This window comes from Vulpes lagopus, chromosome 6 (assembly GCF_018345385.1).
Source record: "Vulpes lagopus strain Blue_001 chromosome 6, ASM1834538v1, whole genome shotgun sequence".
In the NCBI taxonomy this organism is placed as follows: Eukaryota; Metazoa; Chordata; class Mammalia; order Carnivora; family Canidae; genus Vulpes; species Vulpes lagopus.
The window spans coordinates 41,223,340-41,247,649 of NC_054829.1; the positions used below are offsets into that span (position 1 = coordinate 41,223,340).

Here is a 24,310-nt window from a genome sequence, read left to right on the forward strand (position 1 = left end):
GAAAAAAAATGTTTAACTCAAAGTTCTAAATGTTAATAAATATAATACACGAGGGGCTATTTTTGACTCCTTAAACCATTGTTACCAATAAACCATTTAAAACCTTTTGGTTTATTTAAATCTTTCCCAAATGGACTGTTTAGAATTTACATTAGTGTAAAAAAGCTTGCCAGGGGGAGCTGGGGAGAAGTTAACAAACATAAATGATAAAACCGATCTGTTCATAACACTGTAAGAAATCACTTGGGGACAGGCATTGTTAGAGTGAAAGTTTCTGTGGTCCTGTCTCATATGTAAACATATACATTATCTGACACTTTTTTTTTCATTTTACAGGTGGAAATATGTCTTCATTTGTTTTCCTACTTAGAAGTAATGTCTCCTTCCTCAACTCCCATTGCACTTTATTTTTTTGTCTCTTTTATTATTATTGTATTGTACTTATTGTTTGCATTCACATAACTCCCCGAGTAGCCCAGAAACATCCTGAGGATAGGCTCTCTATCTCGGAGTTAACTCTGAATCCTCACATAGCACAATGCTTAGCTAATTCACAATATTTGCTGAATAAAATTAGTAGGTTGAATAAACTATTAGGAGCTTCGATACCTGCAAGAATTAGTAATATAAATGTTTTAAATAAGCTTGATTCATACTCACCGTAATTGAATAGTTCTATTCTAATTTGTGGTGTACACCTGAGTAGCTATTATTAATTGTGTGTGTGGGGGAAGCATATTAGAAAAAATTACTTGAAAGTATAAAATGTCATGAACTTTGAAACAAGATACCTCTGGCTTAGATTTTAGATTTTTTAAAAAAGATTTTATTTACTTATTCATGAGAGACACACAGAGAGAGGTAGAGACATAGGGGAGCCTGATTTGGGACTCAATCCCTGGGCCCCAGCAGGGGTCCTTAGCCGAAGGCAGATGCTCAACCACTGAGCCACCTAGGTGCCCCAGATTTTAGATTTTTTCCCACCATTTATGACCTCTATGATTAGGAAGAAATTACATAAATACCTGTCCCCTCATCTGTGAAATGGGTATAACCCTTTCAGAGCTGTTTAAGATTAAATGAGGTATCTAATACAAAGTATAGTCTTAGAACATCATAAGAGTTCTGGTTCCCGGGGAGATGGAGCAAGCACACTCTATTCTGTCTCTCCCACTGCATACTAGACTTCCTGGACAGAATGCATAGAATTTGAGGACTCTGGAAATGGTAAATGGAGTAAAAAAAGAATGGGGAAAGACACCAGAATTCTAAGTTCTACCAAACCTGTAGTGAGCTTACCATTTCTCCCCTTCTGGTATTGGGAATCCTGGACTCAAGGGAAGCCTAAAACCTGGAAGTATATACCAAATGAGGACAAGAAGAGCCCAAAGAAAAGCCCTTTCCTTCTAGCCCAAGGAGGAAAGGGAACTCATAAACTCTGCAGAGAGCAGAGGAAATCCCCTGGCTTTTCCCCATTCTCTGGGAAGATCCCCAGGCACCAGGCAGTACTGTGCCAGCAACGGGGCAGCAGCATGATGGCAGTGGCAGCAGAGCAGGTTCCTACAATTCTGAGGGAAAGGAACATTTCTCTCGAATCAGAGGAGCTGTGGTTGCAAGAGCTGGAAGCAAATCCTCACTGCTTTGTACCTCTCTGTGTCCTCTGGAAGCCTGGTTCTAGACATAGCCACAGTCACAGGAAGTATGTGGCAGAAGAGGGAAATTAAAGCCCTAGTTTTCTGGCCAGAGAACTGGAAAGAAGGCTCCCAGGAGGGGGAAGGGCCAAAGTGATGACAGAAAGGAAGGAGGTCAAGAGAGCAATCCCATAAAGTTGTGTATGAACTCCTGGCTTATCTCTGAGCTCAGCATGCATGGATCTGACCCTTAATAGAGTTTGAGAAATGAGCTACTGGACAGATGGCCACCCTGGTCCCAGACTGGGCAATGGGCAGCAACAGGGAGTGATTCAGACAGCACTGCAAATGCTTTGAAAACATAACCAACACTGGAACTATATATAGTCCTCAAAAGGCAGGTCAGAACTTGGAGCTTGAGATTTACCTGGCTGGCGGCCTGCTAAACAAACAAATAAATAAAATCAACATTCTCCTTAGGATTTAAATAAGGCCCAAATATTCAAAATGTCCAGGATACAATCCAAAATTATTTGGCATATGAAGAACAAGGGAAATCTCAACTCACAGTGGAAAATACAATGAATAGATGTTAATTCCAAGATGACACAGATGTTAGAATTGTCAAACACTTGAAATTATGTATTATAAGCATATATCAAGATGTAAAGGCAAGTACTCTTGAAATGAATGGGAAAAAATAGAGAATCTCAACAAAGAAATAAAAGTTAAAAAAGGAACCAAATGGAAATTATAGTCCTGAAAAATACAATGACGGAAATTAAAAATTCACAGATGGGCTTAATATAAGGAGAGAGAGAGAGAGAATGAGAATGAACCAGCAGGTAGTGAACTTGAGGATAGATCAAGAGAAATGATACACTTTAAACCAAGAGCAAAAAGACTGAAAAAAAGTATAGTCTCAGGCACCTGTGGGACAGCACCAAAAGGTCTAATGTTCATGTCATCAGAATTCCAGATGAAGAAGAGAAAAAATGTAAAGCAGAAAAAGTAAAGAAATAATGTCTGAAAAGCTCCCAAATTTTGTGAAAGACACAATCTTACAGATTTAAGAAGCTCAGTGAACCCCAAATGATTAAACTCAAAGAAATCCATGCCCAGATACACAATAATCAAATTGCTAAAAGCTGAAGACAAATAATCTGGAAAGCAGCCAGAGAAAAACAATACATTCCACAAACATGATTTGAACAACTGTCGGTTTCTCAAATAGAAATCATGTAGGTTAAAAAGATGCAAGATAACATTTTTGAAGTGCTAGCAGGGGAAAAAAACCCAGAACTTCCCAACTAGATATATCCTTCAAAAACAAAGAAGAAATAAAGTTATTTTCAGATAAAGGAAAACTAAGAGTACTAAGACTGCTAACAGTCTTGCCCTAAAAGAAACACTATAGGAATATCTTCAGATGGAAGAGAAATAATACGAAAGGGCAACTGGACTATCAGGATCAAAAGAAAGACGCCAGATCTGGCAAATATCTGGAAAAATATCATAGGCTATTTTTTCTCTTAAACTGAAAAATATATGTATGACAATTGAAAATAAAAATTATCACGTGTCTGATATAAGATATATGACAACACAATCAAAAGTGGGAAGGTTAAAGGGACTTACATGGCAGTGAATTTCTATATTCCATTTGAAGTAATAAAATATTAATCTTGAGTAGACTATGAAGAAGTATGTGTACCATGATTCTCAAGGTCAACCGCTAAAAAAAATTTGCCAAAGCATATAGTAAAAATCTCAAATAATTTAAAATGAAGTACTAAAAAAAATCAAATTTTCCAAAATAAGGCAGGAAAGGGGAAGCAGTGGATTAAAAAACAGAGGGAACAAATAGAGCAAATAATAAAATAGTAGACATACATCTAAATATGCCAATATTTACGTTAAATGTGAATGGTCTAAATACACCAATGAAACGGTAGACTTTGTCAGAATGGATAATAAAGCAAGACTTAAATATATGCTGTCTATAAGAAAACCACTTTGAATATGATACAGGTGGTTAAAAACAAAAGAATAAAAAAAGATATGCTATGAAAACACTAATCAAATTAAAACCAATACAAAATTGAGAATATTTTTTTTATAAATCCAGAGAAAGATGCAAATATCATTCAATGACATTTTCAGCAAATATGAGGACAATTTGACATATATATGCCAGAAAGAAACAACAAAAAACTCCTAAGAACCTTGTCTTAATACCCTGTCCTTTATGAAAAGTAACTCAAAGTAGATCATTGATCTGAAATGTAAAACATAAAATTATTAAACTCTAAGAAGAAAACATGAGAAAATCTTTATGACCTAGCATTAGGCAAAGAGCTCTTGGATATGACACCAAAAAGAATGATCCGGAAAAAAAGAAAAAAAAAAAAAAAGGAAGTATGATCCATAAAGAAAGAAATGATAATTGGATTTTATCAAAATAAAAAACTTTTATCTGCAGCAGACATTTCAAAGAGAATAAAAAGTCAAGCTACAAACTTTATGAATCACATATTCGACAAAGGATTTGTACCTAGAATACATAAAGAACTCTTAAAACCCAATTGTTAAGAAAACAAACAATCCAATAATCCCATCCATATTCACATACAAACCTGAACATGAATGTTTATAGCAGCTCTATCTCCAAACTGAAAACAACCCAAATGCCCTTCAATAGGTGAATGGATAAATAAACTGTGGTATATCTATGCAATGGAATACTACTTAGCAATGACAAGGAAGAGACTATCAGTATGCACAATTTGGATGGTTGTCAAAAGCAATTGCTAAATGCAATATGCCAGTGTCAAAAGGTTACATATTTTATGTGTCCATTACATGGCATTCTGGAAAAGGTAAAACTATAGCAATGGAAAACAGAACAGTGGGTTTTGGGGTGGGGGTGAGTTAGGGCCTTGGGAATAGTATGACTATAAGGGAGTTTGGGGTCATGGGTCTGTTCTGTATCCTAATTGTTGTGGGGGTTATGCAAATGTATGTATGTGTTAAAATTCATAGAACTATATGTCAAAAAAGACAAATTTTACTGCATGTTAAAATAGTTGTGTTAATATTAGTTTCCTTCCTTTTAAAAAGTATCCATTTAGAGAGTTTTCATAGGATGCTGATGGTTCAATGCTTTGGGAAAAAAATCTCTGTCAAAAGCCTTTCAATTGTTCATGTCCTTTGACTTAGTAATTTCACTTCTGAGAATCTATCCTAAGAATTTAAACTTCCATTTCTTCCAAAGAAAAACTATACACAAAAAATCATCTGATGTACTCTATAATTTTATGATAGTTAAAAATTAAGGTATGTTAAATATCTACTAATATTTCCATTCCTCTATTATTAAAATATAGTACATGTACCTACTAAAAATATTTACAAAGAGTTTGTAAAAAAAATAAAAAATGGTTTTATGACACTTAGTCAGAAAACAGGCTTTATCTGTATTATGCTTTCAAATTTGTAAAAAATGTATTTTTTATCTATTTGTATTTGAATGATAGAACCATATTTCTCTAGTTTAAAAAAATAATTTCTTACTCTATAATGAACAATGCTACTTTTTAAACTAAAATTTTTATTTTAAAAACTGATACCAATAAGCAATATTAATCTTGAGGCCTTGGGTAATCCAAAATATTAACAAAAATTGATGGCCAAAAAAGTTCATCACCATGCTGTATTATAATAGCCAAAGTCTAGAAACAACAAAAATGTCCAAAAATGAGTATTTGTTAAGTCATCATACATCCATATGAGAATATTAAATAGTTAAGAAATGATGGTAATAAAGGTATTTTTCTGAGTACAGGTGGAAATACTTATGACATATTAGGCAAAAAGAAACTGAACAGGAAACTAAACATGATTCCACCTAGTATAGTATGAGTGTGTGAGAATGTATACGTGTTTGCATAAGTAAATGACTGATGTTAAAACTGAATGGAATTCCAAAAAGTTTACAAACAGGTTAAGACTACTATGACATCTGTCTTAAAGACAGATGATACTGCTCTTCTTTACACTTACTTGTCTGTAGTTTTTAGAATTTCCAAGGAGCATACAGCATTTCCATAATGAGGACATGCCTCATCCATGTCTGTGGGATAACATCCTTGACAATCTGGGTCCCACCCTCCCTGCACACTCATCCCTTCTTCACCAAACCTTCTAAGCCCTGTGCGCCACACTTTGCTAGAACTTAGTGGGCCTTTTCCAACACTTCACAAAAGCACTTCACACAAACACTTCCCTTGAATCTGCTTTCTCCCGCCCACTTGGCAAATTCCTACCTAGTCTTTAAGTCTCTAACATTTTGTCCATACCAACATTACCATGTTTACCAGATGACAATGTAATTTATCTGCTTCATATGTTAGGCACCACCTGAAACCCTCCCTGAAAGACTGCAAAAGGAGGGGCCATGTCAAGTGTCTACAGCAGATAGTTGTTGGGGTATCTTGGCCGTTTGATATATGTTAAATGTGAAATGATTGCCCCCAGGAAGAATTAGTTGCTTCTTCATCCATGCTCCCAGTTAAATCATCCATTCAGGAAACACATATTGAACTGGGTATTACACTTGACAAAGCTTGGCTAGCATAGAGCTTACCTCATTACATTATAGTCACTTATACACATATCTATGTATATATGCAACTAGATTGTGTGGTCTATTTGAATTTGGAACTGAGTCTCACTTTACTGCCAAGGCCTAACATGAGATGGAACATAGTAGATTCAATAAATGTGGGGTTGAATTAAATAAAATTCACCAAAAAAATGCCTACTTATGGATATTAATGGATTTTGACATTTTATTCCAAAATAGAATGATTAAATGTTACTCTCACAGCACACTAATGCTCATTACTTATTACTTCATGAGCCACAGTAAACTTCAGGCTCTGAACACCAAAAGTCCCATGTGATCATATTCTTAGTAAGGGATAATTTAACTTTGGAATTCAGAAAGAATTTCTCAAGTCCCCTCTATAAGAGAATAGAAGTTATGAAATAAGTTTTCTTCTTCATATTCTGGACAATCCCAAGCATTTCATGGATAGGAAAAATGTTCAACACTCTACCACTGAAGGAGTTATTCATTCTTGACCTTAACTATGAATAATTTTATGTTCTTAAGTATAGAATTCACAATTCTCATATGTTATCTCAGCCAGCATTAACTGTAGGTGTTTTCCATATTTACAAAAATGCCTTATCCTTTATTAAAAAAATCCTTAAGCTATTTTTATATAGTGATTATTCCTGGAAAACGTTTGCTTTACACTTAAAAGGGGGCCACGGTGTTGATCAGGGGAAGCTATAATTGTTTGCGATCTACCTGCAATGATTTCAAGTAGACAGGCACATCTCTAATTTCTCTGAATTGTACTAAGATCTTATTTGCTATTCTTGTTAATCTGTCTTTATTTTTCCTTTACCCAGAACAATAACATTTATTTCTGCCTGGCCTCATTTATGCACAGATATTCAATTTAATTACAAAGATAATCTTACTAGTGACAGCGAAAGAGGTGTAGAAAATTGGGTCTTTTGGATGAGGCACAGCTGCTACATAAACAATTTTAGAAAAGCTTAAGATTTTAGAAAAGCTATTATATGAAAAGAATGCTTACTGTTTATTTATTTCAAGAAAATGATAAAGATTAAACGTGACCATTCCACTAGGTAATATTCCTTCCACAGGATTCCATCGGTTTCCAGGAAAGTTGACACCTGGTAAATGCTTTGCCATCTTGGGTAAATACCACTCATAAGTCATCATCTATCAGAAAAATAACACATGATGTCATATTTTTGATATACTTCTTCAAAAAGAAACAAGTTTATCAAGTACAACAAAAAAGTTCTAAAATGTGGATATACTCATGAAATATTAGCATCACTGAAAAATACAAATGTGCACAAGTGATGCATATGGCACTGACTATTCCTCAAATAACTTAAACTTTGGATTTCATTTCTTAAGCTGTGACTATTATTGGTAACATAAGCACCTTGTTTTATCTCACCTCCATGTAGACGGACTACCCAGAATGACCCTCCCCCATTCTCACAGCTAGAGAATGTGTACCCAACTTTCAGACAGAGCTTAAGTATCACTTCCTCTCTGACACCCTCCCAAGGTTCCACAGAATGATATACTCCTATAGCACTTGGTACCTACCTCTGTCCCAGCTCAGACCCTACTCCTCACTAGCCTGTGAGCTTCTAGAGGGAAGGGACTGTATGTGTTCAGCTTTGTGCCTCTGCATCTAGCACAGTGCCTGGCATTGTTCTCAAATTATGTTTGCTGCAGTTGAAATGTCTATGGTGGTCAAACTAGGAGACCTGCACAAGATACAGAGACGTGTCAATTATTCTTTTGTTCATCCATTTACTCAAGAAACAAGTATAGCTCAACTCCAAGAAAGAAGATAAAATCCCCGCCCTTGAGAAGCTCAATGTATGAGAATTTAAACCTCAAAGAGAAAAACCCTTTGGCTAATTTATCTGAGTTTACTAGTATGTCCAAATTAACTACATATCCCCACATGTCCTTTTGATTAAAACAAATCATTAATATTGGGAAAAATCACTTGTTCTTAATTCTACACTTTATTTATACTTAACTATACTTTTATATGCACAGATTTACTTTTTCTTTTAAGGAAAAGATTCTCCTATTTACACTTTCAAAGTTTTGTTATCGTTTAGACATCACCTTTTGAGCAATTATGTTTATTATGTCCTACTTGCTTCCTAAAAGTAATTTAACTTGGAAATGACAAATTAATTTTAATCTAGGGGTACATTATAAATACTCAAAACATACTTATTGAATTAAATTTTATGACAACAGTTTCAGTTCTTAGGGATATTAACGTTAATTCAATACCTTCTATATGCGATGACCTCAATATTTCTCATATAATTCTCACAGTAACCTTATTGTATGAAAATAATTACATTAGATATTGCTGATTGCCCACTCAGCAGCTAATATCCTCTTCTTCCTCACTAACACAATCCTGACTTTGATCAGGTGGTCCAGGGCAGCTACATGCTTGGGTCTAGTTTTTCTCCATGTTTAAGTAGTTTAAGAATGGGCATATGACCCAATATTGATTAGGGGGACCCAAAAGGAGGTCTGACAGGGGTTTTTGGGGTACATATTACTCTCAATAGGGAGAGAGAGAGAGAAGGGTGGGGAGAGAGAGAGAGCAAGAGAGAGAGAGAAGAGAAGGGGAAGGGAGGGGGAAAGGAGTACAGAGGGCAGAGGAGAGGAGAGAAGGGGAGAGGCACTTTTCTTCATTGTGCTGTTTGGAACCAGGCAATCATCAGTTCAAGATGGATGTGGGAAAGTGGCCCTAGAACACTGACATCATTGAACTGCTTAAATTATCCATCCTAAAACCTCCTATCTTCAGACTACTACTTATGTGAGATTAAAAACGCCATAGTTTAAGCTACTCTTAGGTATTTTGTTTCCTGCATTCAAAAGTATCCTAACTTATATGATGATCATTTCCATTTTATAGATCAGGAAACAGAAGCTCAGAGAGGAAAAATCATTAGCCCCATATCACACCTCCTAGAAGTGACAGAATGAGGACTTGAATTTAGGTCTAATTAACTTTGAAATCCATGCTTCTCACTACAGTTGCTGCCATCCTAAACAGTATTTAAAATCATGATGGAATACCACATTAACAACTAACAGCCTAGCTTTTGTCAGAAACTAGACTGAAGATCAAATTAATCAATTTGTGTAGATGATATAAATGCAAACTGCTTATAATAATATGTGTAATTTGCAAATTTCCCTATATTTGCAAATCTGTTTTAGTTTTCTCCTAGGTTCTAATTATTCATTCATTCAACAAAATTTATTAAGTATTATGCCTAAAAATTTGCTCAATCAAACTAATCATAGTATTAAGATTAGTATCAAGATTAGGAATTTCTCTTTCCCTGATGACTGCTCTAAAAACACTAGAGATAGATTTGTTCTTTTTAAGGTATTTACCATTTAAATAATATATATTATAGTTAAAATACATTTCTTCAGTTCAAGTGGACTATTTTAAATAGACCCGGATATTTTCACAAGTCCCCTCCAAACATAATTTTGTTGTAAGACCAACAAAGTTTACACACAAATTCTACAGCAGAAACGTGGTTAATAATTTCGATTTTGAGTGAAATGTTTACTTACCTGTAGCATGACTTATTTTAATTCAATCTAATGTATTTTAATCCCCAGACCAGTGGGCAGTGTTAATTTGAATGGCTGGGTTGGTTGAATTTCAAAGAACTATTTAAAAATAAATTTGTAATATAGTACTTTCATGGTTTGTCATATGAACTACAGACCTAGATTATTATTTGATTCTAACATGAAAAACATCAATTCTTAAAACATTCAGTTTAGATGAGAAGGAAGCAATTCATATGGCCTAAACTTATACCATTAGTTAAAATAAACAAAAAAACATGATATATATTCTAAGAGTGTGAAAACTGTACCTATCTATTGTTAAAAAAAAATATTTGTTTTAAAGTGATTACTATGTTTTAAGTTTTTTTTTTAATTTTTATTTATTTATGATAGTCACACACACAGAGAGAGAGAGAGAGAGGCAGAGACACAGGCAGAGGGAGAAGCAGGCTCCATGCACCGGGAGCCCAACGTGAGATTCGATCCCGGGTCTCCAGGATCGCGCCCTGGGCCAAAGGCAGGCGCTAAACCGCTGCGCCACCCAGGGATCCCTGTTTTAAGTATATTTTTTATATACTTACTTCTTGATCCACTAGTGAAATATCTGGCCTCAGTCCCTCGCAATAATGCATGTAACGGAGAGAATTTCCTGGCAAATCTCCTCTGAGTAAGATAATTGCATCACGAGGCATAGAAGCTAGAAGGTTCTTTGCAAATTTATCAATCACATAGTTGGTCCTTTGGTCACAAATGCTAAATAAAAAGATAAGGAAACATTAAAATAGCAACATAGTCCTACAGTTTTAAAGAGAATGTGTTTATTTTCTGCTCCATTCTTTGTATGCAGTGTTTCAAAGTATTCTAATTTATGTCTTCTAAGAGGATGTGGATATTTGAAAAAAGAATGCTATCATCTGCAAGAAAAAGAGGAGGAACTAATTGTGCCGCTGAATAAAAATCAGTGTACTGTTTTACTTTTGGAATTTATGACCATTTCTATAAAAAGGGAATTGGTTAGTGCTCAAGAGTAAGTTATTTTTCTTCCTGAAAGGATATCCAATTTCACTAAAAGAAGTAAGGCTTCTGATTTCACACAAAATTCAAGGTAATTTCATGTCAATTCCATTTCAAATAAAGGAATTTTCAGAAATGCAAAAGGAAATCTGCCAATTTTTAGCTTAACTTTGTATGAAACATTGGTCTGACTCGCTTGCATGCAAGCTTGATCCCTTCTGCCACTTCCCTAAACCGTAGGCTCCCTGTGGTCTTCTCTTCCTTCTAGGCGGAGAAATCATAGGGAATGAGACCAACAAGAAGGAAGGGAAAGTTGTTTACTTCTCTCCAGGCATTTTTTGCCTATTGCCAACAACAGCAGTACAACTCCTTTCAATCATAGAGTGGACTTTCTAACTTCAAAGAAAACTGGCATGAATTCTGAGAGCTTCCCATGAAAAAAAGAAAAAAACTATGAGAGAGTAAAAGCACCAAAAAATGGAACAAGCAATGTCCTTCCTGTTATTATCAGGTCTGTTACATGTAATGGTTCTGAGAAACACAGCCTAAAATTTAATCATTGGGCTAGCATCACAAAGCAAATGAACACAACTAGGAATAAAATATTAACCCTTGCCTTAGTAATTGATGCAATTATTTCCTACTGTGATTCTCTACTTTGCAGGGTGATGCCTCACATTTTGCCACCTAGCAAAGTTGCTATTGCTCTGGGACAAATAAAACAAAACAAAATAAAACAGCCCAGCCTGTACAAGCATCCCTGGTGTTAAAACTGGATTACCCTAAAGATCCAAGTCAGGAGAAGATTGGGATAAAAGAAACTTGGGAAACACGGTGGGCTTTGAAAGCCCTTGTTGAGCTAGCTATGGAGTTGTATCTAGGACTTGCATCCCCTTTCTACCAGAACTCCTGATGACGCAGGCTTCTTAGCACTGGCTCTACCCTGCTATTATAAAGAACATCAATTTTTTTTAAAATTTTTTAATTCTTTTATTTTATTTATTTTTTTATTTATTTATGATAGTCACAGAGAGAGAGAGAGGCAGAGACACAGGCAGAGGGAGAAGCAGGCTCCACGCCGGGAGCCCGACGTGGGACTCGATCCTGGGTCTCCAGGATCGTGCCCTGGGCCAAAGGCAGGCACCAAACCGCTGCGCCACCCAGGGATCCCAAGAACATCAATTTTTAAACTTAAGTTGAAAGGGACATTCAAGCGCCTGGGTGGCTCAGCAGGTTAAGTGTATGAGACTTGGTTTAGGCTCAAGTCATGATCTCAGGGTCGTGAGATCAAACCCTGCATTGGCCTTGCCACTGAGCGCAGAGTGTGCTTGGGATTCTTTCTCTCCTTTTCCCTCTGCCCTTCTGCCCACTCATGCTCTCTCTTTCTCTCTCTCTCTCAAATAAATCTTTTTTAAAAGGGGGAAATTGGACCTTTTAAAATATCAATCAAATCTCACTACAATGAAACTCCAGTGGACTCTTCCACTGCTGTAATGTTTATTCAATACTGCTGGAAATCAATGAACTATCATCTAAAGCTTTATGCCATATGCCAGACTGAGATTTTTATTGGCATGGTTATTAAAAATATTTTGAAAAATACATATAGTGCTACTAATGATGCATAAGGGTTAAGAAACTTTTAGAATTTTGATTATTTCAAAATAGTTAATATTTACTACTATGGAGTGAACTAGATAAGGGCCAGGTGTTAGTTACTCAAAAGATGAAATCTGGGATGCCTGCCTGGGTGGCTCAGTAGGTGAGTGTCTGCCTTTGGATCAGGGTGTGATCCCCGGGTCTTGGAATCAACTCCCGCATCAGGCTCCCTGCAGGGAATCTGCTTCTCCGTCTGCCTATGTCTCTGCCTCTCTCTGTGTCTCTCATGAATAAAGAAATAAATACAATCTAAAAAAAAAAAAAAAAAAAAAGGTTGAAATCTTTGAAGTATAAAAGGGAAATAGTTTAGGACATACAAAAAGACCCAAATGTCTTCACTTCCATCTAAGTGATATTTAGAACATGGACTTCTATATAACCTCCAGATCCTACAAAGTATCTCTGGGATTCCTTATAGGAAAACACACAAATAGTTTATATGTCCCACCCAAGCCCTTGTTGGCAATGCTCTGAAACCACACATCATTCATGCTGAGATCCTGTTCAAAAGTTTAAGAAGCACTGTATTCTGACTAAGCTTTCTTACTCTGAAAACCAGTGGAGGTTAAAGGTCAAATAAATTCCCAAGAATCTAAATATCTAAGTATCTCTTGTTTGAGTGCAACTTTTCATAAAAATAAGCATGTATTACCTGAAATTGGAATATATTTGGTAAATTATAAAAAGAGTTGCTGAAAGCCATTCCAACCACTGAAGCCCACTAGTGTTCAGCACTCGCTTACTCTCAGAAACAAGCGCAGCCAAGCCGAGGCCAGCAAGGACAGCCACCACCGCATTGCTCTGCATCCAGAATCTTTCCACCTGCGACAGAGACGTGCAAACAGGACATCCTGCTGACTGGTTTATGTAATCAGTCAGGTACTTGTCCGTTTAAAAAATACACTGTGTACACCCACTGCTTATGCCTGCTGTCACTTAGGTCTTGTTCACTGGCTTCCCCAATCCAACTCCACATTACTTTATTTTTCGGTTTTCAAATATGTCTCCTCTCCAGTTTGACACATGAATCTCCCTTTGTGGATCCACACATTCTTTTCAGTTCTGGGACGTGTACCTTGGACTTCTGCCATTTCAAAGAGGGAGGTAGAGAAATGCTTTTGCTTTACACCTGAGGTCTCCTCCCATGTGGGGAGGCCCCTCCCAGTAGAACACCCCTCACTCCTTCCTGTAAGACTCTAGGCCCTGAGCTGAAGAGGAGTCTGAGAGCTGGGAGTGGGCCTGTGTGACCCTCCTCTTTCCTCTTTCTTTTTCTGGAAAGTGACCTGCTGGTAGGAGGCATGTGTCCAGGGGCAGACCACATTCCTGTGGCGACAGGGGGCAGGGGGGTGGTGTGGGGGGCTGCCCTGTGCAGCCCTGTCTGTGACGAGGGGGGTAAGTCCATCCATTCTGGGAGACAGTGTGAGGAAGACCCACCTGCCCACAGATATAAACTACATTCCCCAATCTCAGCGTTCTCAGTATAAAGGTGATTCACCTGCTGTAGTTGTCCTGGTTTATCCTGTTTCTCAACTAATTCAGAACTCAGAAGATCAAGTAGGGTATTATTTACTAGGCCTCTTAAACACCCACACAGAAAAGAGTTGTTTTTAGCCAGTGAAAAGGAGCTATCTACATTTATAGTTTCTACTACAAAGGGAAGAAATATTCTAATTTCAGAAATGGCAGCCAGGGGAAAACAGGCCTGAGACCACTGAGGTAAAAACTATAGGAATATGTGGGTTATGAATCCCCAGCTACAACCTTTATTTCTTTGCTGTTTTAAAAAAATTCCAGGAGGTCCGCAGTAGTACTTATACCTGGAATCACACACATAAAATAACTAACTTAAAACTACCTTATGTTTATTTTTCTACCTGACTATTGTGTTAACTAAATGTTGCATTTTTTCCCCCAAAAAAGAAGCCTCAGTCTTTACTGGTTCAAGAATTTAACTTTTTATCTATTATAATGTATACACAATTTTAACTATTTCTGAGATAAGTTGCTCTTCTACAAGATTCACAAGGACAACTCAGTACACTCTTCACCAACTTTCTGATGAAAGGATATATCTAAGTAAAACTTACCACACCCATGAAAAGTGGCTTTGAAATATCTAAATTCGCCCTCCAAGCAAAGAACAGTGAATAAATGCAAAACATTCCAGTAAAAAGCCATACTAAAGATGGAGTCTGTCTGTCCCTGTAAAAAAAATCAAATATGTCCAAAATCATTTATGTGCATGAATATTAATAATAATATTGCTTAGTTTTAAACTACAGGAAAGAAGTTAGACCTATAAAACTTTCCTTTTTTTTTTTTTTTTTTTAAAGATTTTACTTATTTATTCATGAGAGACACAGAGAGAGAGAGAGAGAGGCAGAGACACAGAAAGAGGGAGAAGCAGGCTGCATGTGAGGAGCCCGATGTGGGGCTTGATCCCGGGTCTCCAGGATCAGGCCGGGGGCTGAAGGTGGCGCTAAACCGCTGAGCCACTGGGTGTCCCAAAACTTTCCATTTTTAATTACAGACAAACAAAGGTCCCAGGTTAAAAAAATTTGAGCTGGAATAAATAACCAAAAGATAAGAATCACCTATACACCGCACTACATATTGCAGACAACTTCACTTGGAACTGTGCAGCAAAAGACAGGAAGTTAAAATTCAAAGAAATACAAATCATCGATCTTGTTAAAGATTAATTTCATGTCTCAAAATAATATTTTAAAATGGTATATTAGTATAATCTTCAAGAAAAATTGATTTGATAATATATATCAAGAGCCTTAAAAGTAATCATACTCCTTGACCCAGTTATTTAACATGGAGGCATAAATCTTTAAGCAAAACCAGAAATGTGGATAAAGATAAGTCCATAAAAATGTTTTAATATTACTTATAATAGTAGAAGAAGTAGAAGCAATCTGAAGATTCTCAAATAGAAAAACATTTAGGTTAATTCTCCTAAGTCAGAGAATGGAATTTTATACAGACATTTAAATAACTTCAAGTCTTTTTATATAGGCAAAGTCTCACAATATAATGTTAAGTGTCAAGGAAACAGAATTATAAATGTGTGTACATATATAAATTTACATAAAACAGGCTAGAAAGAAAATGAACAAAAAATTAATGGAGGTTAAGAGTGCCGTATTTTTTAGATTTTCTTTTATCATCAGAGGTTATTTTCTTCTTCAGAAGAATTCAAATAATTGTTTACTTCTTTTGCAATGCAACAATAAGTAGCTACGGGCAGAGTAAGAGATCCAATCAAAAGTTTAAGACATTAAATGACTTGCTTACTAAGATTGTAATATATAACTCACTCTTCCAAAGTCATTAATTTATAATCAGAAAAAAAAAAAACTAGCAAGAAAGCAAAACACATTTGCTATAACAGAAGTAGTTAGGGTCATTTATTTGGAATATAAAATAATACTGGCAATGTTCTTTAATTACATATTAAAATATGACTTGAATTAATGAATATGGGAAAAATAACAGAAAAATAAATTATATTACTCACTTTCTTGCTAAACATATATTTGCCCAAATCGCAAGGGCTTGAATGTTGAATGAGAGCTGGGTCCTCATACTTGTTACTTGAGAACTGTAAAAGACAGAATCTAACTTATCATGGGTAGAAAACAAACTTAAGATAGTTCCAAATAAAACATTCTTTGTATAATACATCTGACTGTGCAGTGAATAGTTTTAAGGGCTAGAGGCAGATTTTAAAGTTATTTTGTCTTTCTTTAAATGTAAGAGAAAAAGTATAAGAAAGAGTTAAATGGTTCTAAGATGTTTTACAATTGTAATATTTGATTACCAATTTACATTATTTGGGATAGGATTAGAGCACATAATTCTGTATTTATAATACTGGTATGCTGTATTGATAATATAAACCAATTTGGATCCCCCAGTTGGTTTTTTAGGAAGTTGTCTCAAATTGGCTTTTGAACTCTGTCAGCAGTGTAGGCATGGCCTCCTTTGATTTAGCGATTGAAAAACAAAATGTGGGGTGCCTGCGTAGCTTATCCGCTTGAGCACCCAACTCTTGATTTCAGCTCAGGTCATGATCTTAGGGTTGTGGCATTAAGCCTACTTGGGATTCTCTCTTTCCCTCTGCCCCTCCATCCCACATCAAACTCTCAAAAACAAAAAAGAAAGAAAGAAAACAAAATTAGTGCAAATAATTTTCTGGAGAGCTAATCATAAAAAAAAAAAAAAAAAAGACAAGAAAGGTGATCTCCAACTCTTCTTCTAACTTAAAAGGCTTCCTTGTTTTCTAGGTGTGCCTGGGTGGCTCAGTTAAGTATCCAAACTCTTGATTTTGGTTCAGGTCATGATTTCAGGGTTCTGAGATCGAGCCTCACCTCGGGCTCCACACTGGTTAAGATTCTTCCTCTGCCATGTCTCCAGCTCCCCCACCCCCGCCTCGCCTCTCTCTTTCTCAAAAAAAAAAAAAAAAAAAAAAAAAAGACTTCCTTGTTTTCTATATTATTTGGTTCAAAAATATTTAAGCAATCTGAGAAATGTATTTTCTCCCTATAATTAAACTAAATTCTTCTATTAACTAATAAGCATTTCCCAAGTGTTATTTGAGTTCTGAAATAGCTCTAGCAGTCTCCAATTTTATAAAAGAAATGACTCTATACACCATTTCAAAGAACTTTCTTTTCCCTACTGGCAATTTACTGGAGAAAATGTGATGCCATAATTATGGAAACCACACAATGTGTATTTTACTAATGGAGACTCATCTACTATGAGAAGATATTCTTACTCATTTTCAAATACACTTGAAAAATTGATTCCAGCATGAGGCCCATTTCAAACCATTCTTCAAAAGGAATGAAGTCAGTCTCAAAATTAATTCTTGGAGATCTGTTGCTAAAATGTAAGCTCTAAAACATGGTCACTGCCTAGGGTTAGATTCAATAATTTCCTTGTACAGGATTGCAATTTAGAGATATGCATGGGGAAAGAATTTAATTTGCTTGACTGGAAAAGGATAGATGATTAGGTCCCATCATTTTGAAGGATTTTCTAGTAAGTTAATTATGAGTTGCTTTTCTCAACACTCCTGTCCACCTGAAACAATTAAAGACTAGAAATTCTCTCACTCAATCAGAGAGTGCTAGGATTATGCCTTCATTCTACATTATGATTTGGTTCGAACAAGTAGTGTGGGTATGAGTGGTCATCACCTTTGTCTTCTTTTTTCTAGGCATATCACCTAACAGCTATTATTTCAATATAAAGGAGGCTTTTATGTTCCCCAATAGATGATGCAACTAATAAAAGTTAGATGTATAGTCCAGCATTACTCTTGAGAGTTCTCTGGAGTTCATGTGGGATTTCTTAAGGTAAAATATACTAGCAATCTCAAATGTGATAATAGCCCTGTAAGGTATGTAGGAAGAGCAGGCAGTGAGTCATCTGGCATGGAGCAAGCAAAGGAGAATAAAGTAAAAGCCCACAGACATCGGTAAAGCTTTCTTTATTACTGAACTTCTTGCTACCTTTTCCCCAACCAAAATGAAAAAGGAGCCACAAAAATTTCAGGCAGACATTAAAAAAATACTTAAAATCAGTTGTGAGAACCAACAAAAGGCTATAGGAGAATAACTGGTGGCACAAAAATGTTTTCAAGATACAGTATAAAATGAAACCCAGCAGGCTAATAAAACAGTATGTACACTATGATCCCATTTTTTAGAGACAAAAATATAAAGAATATTGAATGGATACAGACAAAAATGTTAATGGGTTAACAATATTGGTTCTCTCTATATGTTAGATTTTAATTTTCTTATTTTTAATTTTAATTCTTATTTTTGCTTACCTATATTTTCTAAACTTTCTGTAATGATTATGTATTGCATTTTGGGAGCAGGGGAAAGGGACATTTTTCTTTTTTTTTTTTAAAAAGATTTTATTTATTTATTCATGAGAGACAGATTGAGAGAGAGAGAGAGGCAGAGACACAGGCAGAGGGAGAAGCAGGCTCCATGCAAGGAGCCTGATGTGGGATTCCATCCTGGGGTCTCCAGGATCACGCCCTGGGCTGAAGGTGGCGCTAAGCCACTGAGCCACTGGGGCTGCCCGGGACATTTCTTTATAAATTTTTTAAAAAGATTTTATTTATTTATTTGAGAGAGAGAGAATGAGCTTAACCAAGTGAGCTACCCAGTTGTCCTGGAATGGGACATTTAAAAAGAAAAGAAGGAAGGATGGAAAGAAACAAACAAGCTAGCAAATAAACAAGAGAGAAATTGTGAGAACTTATGAACTGCCTCATACATAGAGTTGAAATATTCTCCCCATATCTTAAAATTGGGGAGAATCCCAAAAGTCCTGGGAATCCCAAACTAATAATTAGTTAGGAGAGATCACTTTAGGTTATAGAAGACTATTCCATAATTTTATATATAAAAAAAAAAAAGATAGTACAGGATTGGTATGGGTATTTTTCAAGTTGTCTTAATCTATGTCAGTTTTAGAGCAAATATTAACCCATTTTTCTTTTTCTTTTTTTCTAGATTTTTTATTTATTCATGGGAGACAGAGAGAGAGAGAGAGAGAGGCAGAGATACAGGCAGAGGGAGAAGCAGGCTCTACGCAGGGAACCTGATGTGGGATTCAATCCAGGGTCTCCAGGATCATACCCTGGAAGAAGGCGGCACTAAACGGCTGAGCCACCCGGGCTGCCCTTAACCCATTTTTCAAAGAAACCTTAGTAGGTAATACAGATGAAATATATTTGTTTAACCGGCTGTAAAAAAGGTTGGATATTAGAAATATTTAAGTCAAAAACAGAGCTTAAGAACAGCTGAAAGACAAAGTCTTACGAGACATTAAATGAAGCTTTAAAAATTTAGGAACATAGCTCAATCCTAAAAAGAAAATAATCAAATGCTAAGTACAATGTTATAAAACGTCTCTGAAAAAGATGAAACCAGAACAAAGAATAAATGTTGATAAAGTGTTGATAAAGCAACACTGCTTTGGGTAATTTCATATCCAAATGAAAGTGGAAACATTTTAGTTTTATAGATTCTATATAATCTACTAATAATTATTGTATTTATTAGTCACTTTAAGCTTTATCTTACTGAAGGAAATGCTAGAATGTTTGACAGTACACACAAACAACTGGTAACCATACTGGCAAAAGCTACCTCTCAGATAGCTACTGCTTCACAAAGGGACAAGCCCCGAAATCCCAAAAATCACTTAAAGAACTAATACAGAATTCACAAAAACCAGCTTCAGGAGTGCCTGGGTGGCTTAGCTGGTTAAATGTCTGCCTTTGCCTCAGGTCATGATCCAGGGTCCTGGGATCGAGCACCCCATCGGGCTCCTGTTCAGCAGGGAGTCTGCTGCTCCCTCTCCCTCTCCCCACTTCAAAATAAGTAAAATCTTAAAAAACAAAACAAAACAAAACATGGGCAGCCTGGGTGGCTCAGCGGTTTAGTGCTGCCTTCAGTCCAGGGCATGATCCTGGAGACCTGGGATCGGGTCCCGCATCGGGCTCCCTGGGTGGGGCCTGCTTCTCCCTCTGCCTCTCTCTCTCTCATGAATAAGTAAATAAATAATCTTAAAAAAAAAAAAAAAAAAGCTTCAAATATTTCATACTCACAGCAAAATTTTAGACATACTGGATCCTATTTCAGATTTGGCCTAAACATAAAAGAGAAAAGTTTATTTGTGTAAGCCTTAAACTGCAGCTTTGTTAGGCTATTGTATTTTAACTCTCTTGATTTAAAATACACATGTTTTAAATAGACAATGCAACATCTCTCTTCATTCAGTCTTAACCTCAGAGCCTTACTGAGTTTTTGAAGAGAAGTCAGTGGGTAGTAAACACAGACATCCTTTAGGAAGAACTGTAGAAATAACGATTGGCTAAAAATCAGTTAAACTATTTCCAGCAGGAATGATTAACACATTAATGAATTAACAGACTTTACACTTTTGTTACAGAGTCTCTTTAAGGCACTTTGATTAGAGCTCATTATCACATGTTAGCCTATAATTTCACAATTATGTGTGAATTATACAAATTTCAAATCTGGAATGGCCCTCAAGCAATACTGTAATAGAATAACCAATATAAGTAAGCCAGAGTATAAAACTCAAATATCAAACTCTCTATGTCAAGAAGTAATTAATAATTATCCTTTCACTAAACTATTTTATTATGAAATATCCCTACATACAAACAACACATATAATGTATATTTAAGGAATAAAGAGTTTTTAAAAATCTATAGAGCCACCATTCATTTAAGAAACAGAACTACACGAATACCATGAAGTATCTCACAAAGCATTCACAGGACTCACTTTTCTCACCCCCTAGTGATAACTATTACCTTGAACTTTGTGTTAATTATTCCCTTACTTTCTAAAAATATATGGTTCTATTCCTTTTGTATGAATCCTTGAGCAATAGGTTGTTTAGTTTTTTCATGGTTTAGAGTTTTGTATCAATGGTGTCATATAATATGTAGTCTTAAGAGATTTGCTTTCTTGCATAAGACAGAAAAAGCACAAACCATGAAAGAAAAATCTGATACAACTGTCTCTATTAAAATAAAAAGACGTGTTTGTCCTTTTACTTTTCAGGTAAATCTTTACTGTAACCACATTCAGTGTTTTTCCCTTTTATGTTCAGGGAAAGTAAGGCCTTTTGAACTTAAAAAAAAAAAAAACACTTTTAGTGAAATTACATCTTATAAAGTATTTACACATCAGTATTACATCAAATACTGCTGTGAACACTATTTGTCAAATACAAAAGAAGAAAATGTTTTGGTCAAGGTAAATTAAAAATTTTGAGGGTTTTTTTTTTTCTTTAATCTTTTCCAAATATTTTACATCATAGACCAAGGAACCAAAGTCATAGCCAATGCTAAGAAGAATGAAATGTTTCAAGGGCTGGCAGCAGAGTCTTTTTAATGTTTGTTATCTTGAAAAACATACTCAGAGATACAACATTATGTCATGAGGTTAAGTGATTCCAAGTTTTTCCTAATGTATGTTAAAGGCCACATTCCAAGGAGCAAGTTTGTTATATAAAAAACTGAAATGAAAATGCTGTTGTACTGTCTTTGATAAACATTGTTGGTGTTTTTTTTTTTTAGTCAAGACCCAGGCAGAACACTAAAGTTACACCACTTACTTCCCTAAAAGGGCTTTAAATATAAATTTACCAGACTGAATGTTCCGTATTCTTCCCTGAGAAAATGTGTCAAAAATCCTAGCAATGTTGTCTGGTCTCCCCAGGTCCAACGGGCTTGATTGAGGTAGGATGAGATAGGAAGGTAGACGTAGGGCAGCAAACCAGCACAAAAGTAGAGACTCAACTTCAACAAAGAGCCCAGGGAGAGTTCCTGCATCAAAGCATATAGTGTTATAGAACAATATTTATTTTTCATCAATTCATCCTGGAACTTCAAGAACACATCGAGGAACACATCAAAATGTTTACACAGAGCTAATCTCTCAATTTATATTAAGTCACCACAGAATACTATGTTAAACCTTCTGAGTACTGTGGATTACTAGAAAATTGCATCTGCCTGAACCCCCTTGCATGGCAGGTGAAATCTGAATGAAGCAAATAATATTAGGGAAGACTCCAAAGTATCGTATTTATATTTAAAACCATGTCATGACCATGCAGCATTACACAGCTGAGATAACCCACTGGAAATGACTGTTTGGCTGACTTCGAATATACCCAAAACATTGTTCCAATACGATTCCCTTCATCACCATCACCAGGAGCAGACTTCAACTATATTCTCTATTACGATTACACACTGACAATATGATTCTTTTGACAAGGGTTTTGGGTATTTCATGGAAATATTTGGCACAAATGAAGTTAGCTTTTTTTTTTTTTGAAGATTTTATTTATTCATGAGAGAGAGATGCAGAGACACAGGCAAAGGGAGAAGCAGGCTCCATGCAGGGAACCTGATGTGGGACTTGATCCTGGGACTCCAGGATCATGCCCTGGGCCCGAAGGCAGGCACTAAACCACTGAGCCACCCAGGCATCCCTGAAAGTTAGCTTTTGAATACCTTCCAGCTCATCCAAATGTTCCTTTTCCTCAACTTACATATACGATGGAGTACCGATGGAAATTTGTTGTACCTAACGATGTTGCCTCATATGAGACTATATTTCTTATCTGCACATTTCTTTTTTAAAAAATATTTATTTATTTATTTGGGTGAGGAGGGGCACAGGGAGAGGGACAGAGGGAATCTCAAGCAGACTCCCTGCTGAGCACGGCGCCTAATGCAGGGCTTGATCCCAAACCCTGACATCATGACTTGAGCCAAAATCAAGAGTTCGATGCGTAACTGACTGAGCCACCCGGTGCCCCCTCATCTACACATTTCTAAAATAAAGGACAATATTGACAAAGTCTTATAAAAATTACATCTAAAAGAATTCTTGTATACTAGAAGATTCAAATAGTGGTTGCTTTAGTAATTAGGAAAGGGTCTCTTATAAATACCATAATTGGAATATGTCAACTTTTCCTTTACAAAAAAGGAAAATTCATATGTGACCATGAATACAAGAACCAAGGTTCACAATCCTCAGAAGAATAAGCAGTTGACTTATATTAGCATTTTCAAGTAAACACTCCTTAATTGAAAATGAAGTATTCTTATTATAGTACTGATTTCATTTGATATTTCTATAGTAATGAGATGCATAAAAATAATAGCATGAAAAGAGTATAAGAAATAACTGAGCAACATGCCTTTGCTATTCTTAAAAGTCATTTTAAATAAAGCAAATGTTTATATTTTGACAGTTTCTGCATGTTATAAAGTTCAATTTAGAGTGGCATGATGGAATAGAGAATTTTTCTTTTGTGTAGGAAATAAACAAGGAGACAATTACATGAGAGCTTTTTCAGACACTGCAGGAGAGTGGCACTGAGTCCTGGCTGGACATATATTAGAATCACCTGCAGAGCTATTTGAAAATATCAATGTTTGGGCCTTACCCCAGACCAATTAAATCAGAATTATTTTGGGGTGAGATCAGCATAAATATGCATACATATACAAAAATGTATGTATACATCTGTACACACATTGACAGACTTTTTAAAAGCATCCCAGATAATGTGAGTAGCCAGGGTTGCAACCAACTGACTCAGGACTTCTTACTCTGCCTTAAATCATCTGACCAGTAAGATCCCACTACCCTATCACTTCATTGGTAGACCTTATTTTCTAGCCTCTGCTATTGAACTAGTGAAAATGCAATGTCCTTTGAAGAGTCATACTTCCCAAAATGTCATCGTTCATCAGTAGCTGACCTAAGGACAGAATAAACAGGCCCTTGGACTAGGTTCCTACCTTGTCAACTTTGAGTCTTGCATGTTTTATACAAAGCATACGGTTCCTCTTTCAATTAACTAACACAAAATATTTACTTTTTAAGTTTGTGTCAGTCAATGTACCACTCTGTTATCTGAATGCACCTTCTCTGACATCAGAAGCCTATCTAGGAATAGGGCCATCAAGATGGCAACATAGATCATTCGTGATTCCAGTCTTCCCCACAGGAAGACCAGCTAGCAACTATCTACAGACAAAACATAATTGAGAAGAATCCCAGAATCCAGGGGTGAGGCTAAAGCACACCCTGGACCATACAGACTAAGAAGAACCACATTAGAAATAAAAAGGAGCCTTCTGACTGC

At 35.9% G+C, this 24,310-nt stretch overlaps 1 protein-coding gene across 2 annotated transcripts in view; it reads right to left on the bottom strand.

Annotated features, from left to right (window-relative positions):
- Positions 1–24,310, bottom strand: part of TMEM260 (transmembrane protein 260) — a 68,769-nt gene that overhangs the window by 10,522 nt on the left and 33,937 nt on the right. Inside the window, exons 6-12 of one of the 2 annotated variants that reach the window (XM_041758306.1) lie at positions 21,786–21,965; positions 20,210–20,250; positions 16,088–16,171; positions 14,649–14,763; positions 13,214–13,383; positions 10,470–10,641; positions 7,304–7,452 (exon numbers count right to left, since the gene is read on the bottom strand). In XM_041758306.1, the coding sequence (XP_041614240.1) occupies positions 7,304–7,452; positions 10,470–10,641; positions 13,214–13,383; positions 14,649–14,763; positions 16,088–16,171; positions 20,210–20,250; positions 21,786–21,965 (911 nt within the window). The remainder of the gene's footprint in view (positions 1–7,303; positions 7,453–10,469; positions 10,642–13,213; positions 13,384–14,648; positions 14,764–16,087; positions 16,172–20,209; positions 20,251–21,785; positions 21,966–24,310) is intronic. The other variant, XM_041758307.1, reaches the window with a different exon arrangement.